Raw genomic sequence first — 11,582 nt, 5'->3', positions numbered from 1 at the left:
TTGAGCAGCATCAACAAATGGATTCTATTTAGTCGTATTCTTTGTTGAAAGTGACTATTGTAATAGCAATGCGCACCATGCATCAAACTTGATAGCTTGAGGGTTTTCTTCGGTCATTAGTCTCGAGGTACTAGCAAAAGTCTGATAAGAGTCTGACAACGCACCAAGATTAGTTTGTACAAGTGAACTATAAAAAATAGTTTCATCTGCAAAAATGAGTTGCTCACTGATATCCTTGATACCAACAAGAAAAGTTTCCATGTAATCTTCCTCTTGCATAACTTCGACTCCAGCTCTTTATGCAGCAAGGCAATGTTTGGCTCATTGCGACTTGCATAAAGACCAGTTAGAGTATCCCAAGCCTATTTTGCTCATTTTTCTGACTGAATGTGATAAGCAGTAGTGCGCTTCATAGATAATGCAATAAATACATGAGCATGTAAATCTCTTACATCCCAACGAGATTGCTCAATTGTAGGCAAAACAACTCTAGGAGCAACATATCTGCTAGAATCTGCAACATCCTCAACAAACCATGTATCCACAAAAGGTGGGGATGCACATCAATGTCTTGCACAACATTTCAAACACCCTTTTGCACAAGAACATGCATCATCATGTGAGCCCACATTGGGTAATTATTCCCATCCAAATTTTCTCAACATCAAAGATCTTGTAAACATTTGTGTAGTTGTAAGCCATGGCAAGTGACCGCACTTGATGTGAAAACTATCCCACAAGAGGAAAAACAAAGTAGGACTAGCATGTGCTTTATAGCACAATCCGAAGAGGACTGTAAGGGACCTCTTCTACAAAAAATTATACTGACAAAAATTCTCCACAAAAGGATAAAATTGTGTGCGTACTTCTTGTAGTGAAAGTAGAGGTCGAAATGAGTCCAAGCTTACCAAGCTCTACAAACTCTCCCAAAGTATTATTCGACCTATTGATGCTCGCCAAAGCTCACAAAAATTCTAGACCTTGAGTGAAGGGATGACGGTGATGGTACCAGGAGGACGTGACCTCCTCTGATATCAATTGTTGGAATTAGGATTGCAGGGATACACACACAGCTTGGAGAAGTTGAAGGAGGAAGGACCTTTGTCATTTGATGAAGCACAAAATTCAAAAAATTGATGCGCTACAATGCAATCTAAGTATAATGCTATATTGAAGAATGGCTCATGGTCTTTGTGTGACTTGCCCCTTGTTAAGGAGACCATTATTACTAAGTAGGTTTTCAAGTTTAAATGCAAGACTAAGGATAGTGTTGATCACTATAAGGCTACAAAAGGCTATGCTAAAGAGAAAGGCATTGATTTTGATAAGAATCTTGCTACTACTACTTGTCGTATGATTATTATTTATAGCATTTGTGCATCAGTGGGTCATAGTGGTTGGAATGTACATCAACTGGACATTAGAACGACCTTTGAGAAAGTGTGTGTAGCACAGGCTTGTGGTTTTGTTCAAAAAGGAAAAGAAAACAAGGTATGCGGGTTGAAAAAGGCTTTACTAGGTTTGAGACAAGCTCCACGTGCTTGGCATGAGAAGATACATGCTTAACTAGTTGCACATGGTTTTTAAAATAGTCCAATTGAGAGCACTTTGTATGTTAAGTGTATGGATGATGCACTTATGATCATTGTATTTCACAATTGTGCTAGGAGGTTTCCCCCCCCTCGGCTTGTATATACAAGCAGCATTCCAAGGCAAGATCGCCCTTTATATTAGCACACATAGTTCTCCATCTTTTATTCATTTATGCAGTCGTATTTCCAATGATGGTTTGATGGGAGCGTTGACTATATCAACAACGAGGAGGCAAAATATGATGGCTAGAGAGAGTGACTATGTAAGGATGTGTAGGTACAAGGACGAAAGAAAGAATTGCAAATGCTAAAGGCAAAGGGGAAAGGGAAGTCTCTTTGAGGCACTCGATCTTTCATTACATGAGCAGCAAAGTGCTTAAGAACGATTTTATTTCAAGAAAGTCCATAAACCTTTTGGGTAACTTATTTTTCTTTCATGTTGATAAAGAAAGACGAATTGCAAAAATGTCGTTAGTAGTGGATGATGCATGGCATTAAGGATTAAAAGGCATGCGTGAAGCTCATGCTTGCAGGAGGAGCTCAAGCTCGTCTAAAAACACAACCATACGTCAAGAAATGGAGGCTTACTATGTATGGCTTTAAGGAGCTCAAGGTTGTATGACAACACGATCATGTAATGAATATGAGACTCGTATTTGGAGAATTGTAAGATTTTTCCATCTAGAAACCATGCTAAAGTCAAGGAAGTGGACGTCGTCGGCGAGAAAGCCTTCGTGAATTGTCATGTGATGCATGTTGACTATCTTTCCTTGTCTTTGAAACATCATAGTGAAGGGCATTTCATGCAATCCAAGATTGAGGACGTGGCCCCATCACTTTGTATAATTGAAGAGAAAGCAAGGGAGGTTTGATATCACAAGTATCAAACCTAAGCTCTGGAGACTATAGATGTAGCCTTTTTATACATGTATAGGTTGAATTTAACCATGTTAAGTAATGCTCCAAATTGATTATCAATAATATAAGCAGTATTCATGGAGAAAAACCTAAACAGTACTCAGAAGCGAGGGTCACCCTCCAAAACACATATATTTATTGAGAAGCATTTTTCTACAATTCCAACATCACAACGGCATGTCTATGCCATACCCATCCACGAGACAAATTGGAGTGTCAAGTTTGATGAATCAAGGGTCCACTAGCATAGAAAACAAAGCATTGTTACATTGCAAAGGCTCAAAGAAAGGTAGGACAGTAGACAACTAAACAAAGCAAGCGTATGGAGAAACATTGGGACGACGGTGAAGAACAACCACTCTTGCTTAAGTATACGCAGCTGGCTCTGTGCATACTGTAACTTGCACAAAGACATCAACTTTTGCATGTACCTTGCGGTCCATCCACATCTACTTCAAACAGTCCAAGATATATGCTGTAGCGTTCACAACATAAATGTTAATTACATTTTACCATTTGGAAGCATGGCCTTTGGCAAACCAGCATGTCAACACTCAACTACCTTTAACAAGTTTCCATTTGTTGATATGCTACCTACTTCACACTTGGAATACTTTTGCCCTCATGCTAGTGGCGATGCACATGCTTGTAGCTAACCATAAGTTCCACCACTGTGGCATATCCATACCTGCATTCTCATCACTGTTAGCAGGCTAAAAACTATAAATCCTCAGTACCATCTGGTCATGCACACTGCACAGAGATTCATAGTTGGTGCATGTATTTGTGCAGAGAGATGTCTTTGAAGTATCTTGGATGGGGACGATAGGTAGCCTTTCCTTGAGATTATCAAGGAAACTTGCTTTCCATGCACACTAATGGGAAGCCCAATCACTAGACACCATAATTCCAAGTGCCCGGCAATGTACACTAATGGGAAACCCAGTCACTAGACACTATTGTACTTTCCATGCACACAAATGGGAGAACCAATCACTAGTCACCATAATTCCAAGTGCCCGGCAATGTATCATCGGGGCCGTACAATCAATTGGCATTATTTTTCGAAATGTCAGCATGCAAACGCACGATGGACGACACTTCAGCATGGGGAATGTCAGAACGCACGGACAGTCTGCAGACGAATGGCTTTCATCCAACTCAGCAATCAGAATGTACACTGCTGATGATAATTGTCGCCCATTCACGCTGCTGCCGACACCTCAGCCTCTGGAATTACCAGGCGCACATACAGATTGCAGACCAATGACGATCCACTTTCGGAAATGCTTCTGCTGTTTGACAAATCAGCATGCAGAAAGTATTCTGGCCCCTCTCCCAACCACCATGACGGATGGGAATGGTCCCTCGTGTAATGCTGCTCCCAAGACTGGCTCCCGGCCTCCGCCGGTCGCCAGCTTAGTCGCAAGCATTGCTGGGAATGGTCCCTGAGGTCACCCGCTTAGTCGCGAGCATTACTGGGAATGGTCCCTCATCCTTCATTAATGCTCACCGGCAAGCTTCTCCAATGTACTCCTCACTAAGGACATTCCTACCAAGTGTCACTTGCGAAAAATGATAAAACACCACCCACTACATTCTTTTGCTCAGTCACGTGACCAGATTTTTTCACAAATGGCAGTTTCAATACATCATATGAGAGAGAGAGAGAGAGAGAGAGAGAGAGAGAGTTTGAAATAGGGAGCGGGAAAGCTGAGGTATAGATAAGATTCTCTTCCATTTAAAAGCAAAACCTTGTCTTTACTACACAACATTATTTCCTCAGCCCTAAAAAAGAAAGCACAAGAGCACAACCTTGAAACCTACCACCAAAACTGAGAAGCTCTGACTGCACAGAAATACACGACAAAGATAACCCCACTGAGTGCTCGCAGAGTCGCAGCTAGCAGATAAAGAGGGCATGCGCATTGTGGTCTGTGCAGTAAAGACCTGGGCGTTGTGAGAAGCCTTGCTTTTTGAGAATCTTTCGTACACGAGTTACAATTTCATGATTCGTGATAGGGCCATCATGCTCTGAAAGCACAACCTGAACTGCATTGCTCATAGCACCATACCCCTCATTCGCATTCCCAGATGGATTTGCATCAGCAGATGTTTCACTTGATTGACACCCACTCACCAAGATACCCATATCTCTGAAGGCTCGTGAAGGTCCACCAGCCCCTGCATACGCTTGTCCCTCGTCTGAAACAGGCGTCTCTAAAGCTGGTTTCAAATACGCATCTGTATCCTCAACCTCATCAAGCTTATGCTTCATGAATTGCTGGGCCAGTGCACTGACAAACCCATGGTGGTGATGGCCGCTCCCATTTCCCTCATCATCATCATCATGGTGCATACTTTGAAACAAAACCTTCACAAATTTCTTCACTTTGGAGCTGGAATCCTCCCCAAACATGTCAAAAAGCGTGGGTCTGATATTGCCAACATCAAGGTCATCTTTCCCTGTTTTCTGCTTCAAAATGTCTATCAAAGTTGAGAGAGGAAGAGCTCTACTCTTGGCAAAGCCATCGCCCTCATAAGATACTTGTTGGAAGTACTCATCTTGCTCCCTAAAGCGATGATGGCGGCTATGTGAGTGACCAAGACCACGAATGTCAATGCCGCGATCCTCAAGCGCTCCATGGATCTTGTCAGACAGAAAGCCTCTCAATCCCTCCCTGAATCCACTGCCCTCTCTTTTTGCTTGAGCCTGCTCTCCACCGGGCTGTGAACTCTCTCCAATTTGCTCCTTTGCATTGTTGACCAGGCCACCGCTGTGACAGGAATCAGATATTAGTGTCAGGGTTGCACCTTGAGGGACCTTGTCCACAATCTCTCTGAAATCGTCATCTGCACTGAATCCACGTGTTAGTCCTCTCTCTCTCTCTCTCTCTCTCTCTCTCTCCATACATACATACACACACTTACCAAGGCCCAAAAAAAACTACAAAATCCAGAAAATGCTAAAAACACGCTACGGGCAAATACCCCTCCCTAAAGAGGGACTACTGAAGGGAGAAGAGGAAGAGGGAGAAGGTATCCACCAAAAGCTTTAAAATATAGGCACCGCCAAGCTACTGTGGAAAGGAAACCACCAAAGACAGTATGGGGCATAGCTGGAGAAGCCGAAGACAGCATCAAAGATGCGCTGAGAAGCAACCACTGCACAGGAGGTTGGAGGATGGGGGAGAGGAGGCTGAAGAGGATAACCAAAACCGCTGCCAAAGGTGTCCATCCAAGAGAAGAAAGAAAACGACCAATTATGTGCTATGTCAAAGAAACCACCAGAGGGCCGCTACAAAGCGCCACTGAATCGGATCAACCACCAAGTAGCCGCCAAAAAGCACCACCAAAAGAGCGTCCAACAAGGTCAGTGTCAAAACCAACAATACAACGATGACTCAGAGGGAAAGCAGCCATGTGAGGAAACCACCAATCCAAAAGCACGACTGGAGGCTCTCATCCATCCAAACCCATCAAGTAGCCTTCGTAGGGAGGGTAATGCCACATTGAAGAGACCACCACAATCACCCCAAAAGAAAAGAAAACAAGAAGAAACCATCAACCAAAAACAAAACAAACACATACCCAAGCACAACACACGCACATGCAGCCCGGATAAGACAAACACAAGCAAAGAACCAAAAAAACAAACAGCCATGCACATTGACACACACCCAGCCTGCTGCTAGCAAGGAAACAAAAAACAACCAAGCAAAAAAAAGAAACGGGGGGAGAGCTCTCTCTCTCTCTCTAGATATGGGACAGCGAGAGGAGCAGCCATCACTGCAGAGCTCCGCCCACACTCATTCGACCACTATCGGCACTCTCATCGACCAAGCACTGGAGCTACGGAGATTCAGACGGCCACGATTGAGGAGAGGGGCTACACAGCATCGAGGGAGACTACAGCAGAGGATTCTTCTAGTCTTTTTGTACCCAGACATGGTATCAGATTCACAATTTTGTAACAGTTTGGTCTCATTGGTCATTTTGGCCTTTTTGAAGACGTTATTAGTTAATATAACATTTCATTTCATCTCATCTCATCTCTCTCTCTCTCTCTCTCTCTCTCTCTCTCTAGCCCTACGTAAGCAGCTAGCACAAAAAAAACAAAAAAAAAACTACAATAATATCTCTCTCTCAAGGGGAAGCAAAACTCTTACATGAGACGTTTGTAGGCAATTACAAATTTACAAGGCCAACGGCCAAAGCATACAAACTGAAACAACGCGAGAGGAAAAAACCCCTCCTAGTGAGGGGTAAAAAGTGCCTTGGCAAATACTATAAGAGGATGGAGGAAGAAGGAAAGGGTATCCACCAAAGCCTCTCAAAGATACGCACCTCCAAACTATTGTGAAGAGGAAAACCACCCAAGAGGGATATGGGGCGCAGTTGAGAAGCCCAAGACAACATCAAAAGACACTGCCTCCTTCATCCCGTGTTCCAAGTGAGACGTCTCAAAGAACGGCTGGGACAGGATGACTTTGGTAATTCCCCCTGAGCAAGTCCCGAACTTAGAGGACACCACTCGTTATATTCCACTAGAACCTGAATTGGTTCTTGATCAAAGGGTCCGCAAGTCTCACTAGACTTCGTATCCTGAATATTTGATCAAGTGGAAGCATCGTCCCGGTCCCTAGCCACTTGGGAGTCAGTTAGATCGTTAAGGAATCGTTTCCCCGGCTTTATAATCGAGGATATTGCTGAGGACAGCGATTAAAAATAAGGGGGGGAAGTGTTACGTCCCCAGACATCAGGATGGGCGCCTGCAGTTATGTCCGGCCATTGTGAACATGGACCTTTGGTTATGAATTCCTATAAATAGGACTTGAGCCTCATTTGTGAGACATTGTGTGATCACCACACTTGGACTCTTGGCCCTTGGCAGCTCTGCCCACACACCCGTATTGGTGTGGGCTCGATGGTATGAGACACTAGCCCTTGTGGCAGAGGCTAGCCCACTTGGCTGCAGGCTCCCAGGCTCGCGAGTGAGCCTGTATTGGCTCTGTGGCTGGGAGGTGAGCCTGATGTCCGCTCACTACGTGTGTCTAGGTGTGAGTTTGGCTTGTGTCGTGTCATGTTTGCAGGATGGATCCGGCGAGGGACTAACACCCCGCTACTAGGTGCACTATCAAGAAAAGCCCTCTTAACAATGAGCTTGGCGAGCAAAGCACGACTTTGCATCTCTAGATCAATGATAATCCGCCCTCAGCCCTAGGAAAAATAGCAGCAGTGCACCAAGCCAAGCCTGCCAAACTGTCTCAGAGGCATCTGAGGCCCCCCTCCCCCAAAAAGAGAGAGTTGCGAGCTAAGCAACGCATTTGTGATAAAACTCCCGAGTACAGTGTTTAACAAGTGGTAGTTTCCCATGCTGTCGCAAGAGCAAGCTTGGTTCACGACCAAGGCTCTTCTTGCAAGAGACAAATGTATCAAGGACCAATGACAGAGCTTTCTCTGAGGGCATTACAGGACTGGCTCAAACTGTTACTACACATAAATAACCACACTAACCTGAGGTGAGATCTATAAACACACCTTTAAAATGACCCGGTAAAACGAAGAGAGAACTAAATTTTGTTTGCATGTGCGCACACACTCTGAAGGTGAGTATGTGTGAATATGTCACATGGATACATACTACACCGACAACCATCCCTGTAGTTGAGTGGGCCTATTGGACAGTGCTCCGAAAAAAGTGTGCCTCAGCTTGTAACTGTGCCCCTCGAAGGGTCAATAGTGCCAGGACAAAACCCATCCTAAACTATAGAAAACTAATGTATAGGAAGTAGGTCGATCTTTATAAGTTCTCTTCTAGGAAAATCATAGAAAGGTGTGTGCTTCTTTAGGAATAAATTTTCCAAACACTGCCACCACGGGAGGTGAAAAAAGGCACAAAAAGGAAGACCATGTATGGCCAGTGTTGGTGAAGCTCCTAGTGCCCCAGTATCTCACAAAGGCTGATCATGGGGAGTGGGGGTCGTTTTGTGGCCATCCCTGTTACAATGTTACCCAAGTTTAAGAGAGAGAGTCTTCATTATACATGCCAAGCGCCTGTACTGAGACACTTCATACAACAATGCGACCTGTATCAATATCAAGGCAATATTCAATATAACTTAAGAGATACTCCACAAAACTGTGAAGCTTGCACAATCTTCCTACTACAACTACTGAGAGCTATCGTTGTCCAAATCGATGTTGAGTGTCCCATATCACGACGCACCACAAGGCGTCACCAAAGGATAAAAAACACACGTACCTGTGATAAGGTTCATATCGCAAGGAACAATGCATTCATCATAACCTGTGTCATCATCTTCACCAGTCTCAGCAGGCAAGCGAACACCATGCCCGCTATAGTGGAAGAAGAGAATGTCCCCTGGTTGAGATTCTGCAACAAGCTTATTCAATGCACGTTTGATGTTCGCACCCGTGGGCTGTGTGGAATGGCGATCAGTATCAATCAAAATGGTGATGTCCGATTCATCAAACCCGAACCGATCCACCAAACTCTTATGAATGCGTCTCACATCATTGATGCAACCATGAAGCTCTGCCTTAGTGTTGGGGTAGTTGCAACCAACCAGCACTGCCTTCTTTGCCATTAGATCTACTACTGTTCACGAGATAAGGAAGGTGGATAAGTACCCTCAATAAGGTTTTCCACTCTTGCAGAAATACTCATCCTCATACGCAAAGATGCAAGCACGTACAAGAACAAGAAACGCAGATTAAAAGACACAACAAGCGCTCTCTCTCTCTCTCTCTCTCTCTCTCTCTCTCTTACATATTACCTTTGCTCTCTGATCCACGAGGAGAAGAACCCGAGAGAATAAGCACAGAAAGTGCAGCTCTTCCTACAGGCTAGACTTGAAAACGAGTAAACACTGGCATTGACCACTTCGATGCTGTCAAGCAAGTTATGCCATCTGCACCCATCCAGATTCTATTTTGGTGATATATACTTTACTCTTTACTGCCACCCATACTGATTGGCACACTTCTAAGGTCCGGTTCAGACCCGAAGGGTGGAAGAAAAGGAGCATCTAAGGAGCATCTCATCGCTTCCAGCCGGAACAGAGCATAGCGTAGTTCTTCCACCGCCCTGCTATTCACACAAGGCGGTAGCTTTTTGGCGTGCTTTGCTTGCATGGCGATTCCCCATAGGTTGCAGGAGACCCTTGTTAGGGTGGAAGTGCTCTCCGGCACGGGGGGGAGGGGAGGGGGGGTCGGAAGAGAAATAGGGTAGGGTGGAAGAGAAAAATCATTTCTCTTCCTTGACGTGGCTGCCACTTCCACCGCCCTATGTGAACGGGGCATCAAAAAGGGCGCTTGTTGATTGGCTAGCAGGAAAATGATGGGACTTCCGCCGCCCACTGTGAACCCAGCCTGAAATGCTCCGCTAATATTCCTCCCCCTCCCTCTCCCAGCACCTAAAAAACCAATCCACATAGACTGGGGAACCCCCCCCAACCCCCCACCGTCGAGTTGCCCTCCCTACCTGCTCGCGTCTCCATTCCAAGTCTGATGCCTGTCACCTCTCAACATTCGCACACCCTCGTCCCTTGGGGTCATCAGTAGGCAGACACAGCAACAATAGGCAAGACACATGTCGCCTATAGCCCACACACACAACAACATGGAGCAGTTTCCCTCTCTCAGGCTCGATCCCCTGCAAGAAGAAGCACAACAACGGACCCTCTTGCTCATCCCCATATGCGAGTAGGTCCCTGCAACACAAAGAGAAGAGAGAACTTACACCTCTTGCTTCTCCTTCCTCACACCTTTTGGTTTCCCCTTCTCTACCGTCTTTCCTCATAGATTCCTCCTCCTCTCTCGTGCATCCCCTCCTTCCCTCTTGCTCCTACCTCCTCGTGCCTTTTGGCTCCCCATCTGCAACACAGAGAGAGAAAGAAAGAAAGAAAGAAAGATATATTAACATCTCGAAAGAGCCAAAATGGCCCATGAGACAAGAAACTATACATTTGGTAATACATCTCTCGTCTACTAAAATAGACAAAATATCTACTCAACATTATAGTGATGTTTGAGTCTACAAAGCTAAAACTGAGAATATGTACAAATACATGATTGATCCCATCCAAATCTGACCATCAACTCTCTATCTCCTTGTCCTCTATCCCAGGATATCCCAGATGGGTAGATCTAGTATAGAGAGGCCACTGAAAGGTGGCACTCGTCTCCGATGTCGAGCAATGATGGCTCTGATTTGGTGCAAATGGCAGGGTCTGGGTCGAGGACCGGGTGGTCGAGGACAGCGAGTACAACCCTGTGCAGTGGTCTGATCAAGATGGACTCCTCTAGGCCTCGATGGACGTGGTCCTAGGGGTGTGGCTGTATCCATAGACGGAGTCTCTGCCCCAAGGTCCTCTCCCTCTCTACTGAAGAAGTCATGCATAGTGCGCTGTTGATCTGCTGGTGGAGAACTGTCTTGTAATAGTATGTCCCTGTGCCTCCTCAGCTCTAGTAAAAAGAGTCCGAGGCATCTCTGGTCCTCATAATCCATCACCTGACTTAATGGTCCAAAGCCCTCTCTGAAAAGGCAGTGGTATCTCCCCCTGATCTCGTCATAGACTGTGCAACGGCAAATGTAATGCTCCTCACATTCCACCTCTTGGTGGCATAGCTGACATTTCCTATCTGTCCGCGCCATCTGCATGTATCTGCCTGTCTCGATGCAAGGAGGTACGAATCTGCCTAATGGCACTGCGCAACCCATGTGAGAGATGTACATCCATGTATGCTGGCCGAATCACAAAACCCTCCAACGAAACATGCAAGAAGTGGTCCCTGTAATGGGCCATCTTCGTGCCTAATGGCTCTAGAGGTCACTGCCAGGTCCTTTCTGTCTCCAGCTGCACAATATCTGATCTGATCACCTGGTTGCGCTCAGTGCGCGTAAGCTGGAGGTGTAGGCAGTCCAAGCTATACTAGAAGGGTGGAAGTGCATCCATCTGTAGTCCATGTCTCCCAAACCATGTCTGCATCTGTGCATACCAACAATCATGAACCCCATCTTCTGCTAATTGTCTGGAGGAATCCAGT

General features: G+C 45.4%; 1 protein-coding gene across 1 annotated transcript; it reads right to left on the bottom strand.

The window, feature by feature from the left end:
- Nucleotides 1-4,231: 4,231 nt before the first annotated feature.
- LOC147433584 (metacaspase-5-like) lies at nucleotides 4,232-9,487 on the bottom strand. The gene is made up of 3 exons (XM_086490256.1): nucleotides 9,311-9,487; nucleotides 8,776-9,132; nucleotides 4,232-5,363 (listed from the first exon to the last, which is right to left on the bottom strand). The coding sequence occupies exons 2-3, from the start codon at nucleotides 9,119-9,121 to the stop codon at nucleotides 4,414-4,416; spliced, it is 1,296 nt and encodes a 431-aa protein (XP_086346382.1). The 5' UTR covers nucleotides 9,122-9,132; nucleotides 9,311-9,487; the 3' UTR covers nucleotides 4,232-4,413.
- Nucleotides 9,488-11,582: the final 2,095 nt, after the last annotated feature.

The sequence above is a fragment of the Adiantum capillus-veneris genome, chromosome 19, assembly GCF_014529385.1.
Source record: "Adiantum capillus-veneris isolate H3 chromosome 19, ASM1452938v2, whole genome shotgun sequence".
NCBI lineage: Eukaryota > Viridiplantae > Streptophyta > Polypodiopsida > Polypodiales > Pteridaceae > Adiantum > Adiantum capillus-veneris.
This window is presented reverse-complemented; position numbering and strand designations above follow the sequence as displayed.

Excerpts from the sequence above, each read along its gene's own strand:
- LOC147433584 (XM_086490256.1), bottom strand. The coding sequence starts at position 9,121 with ATGGCAAAGAAGGCAGTGCTGGTTGGTTGCAACTACCCCAACACTAAG. Across the intron at positions 5,364-8,775 it reads CGATATGAACCTTATCACAG|ATGACGATTTCAGAGAGATT; the intron begins GTACGTGTGTTT and ends GATTCAGTGCAG.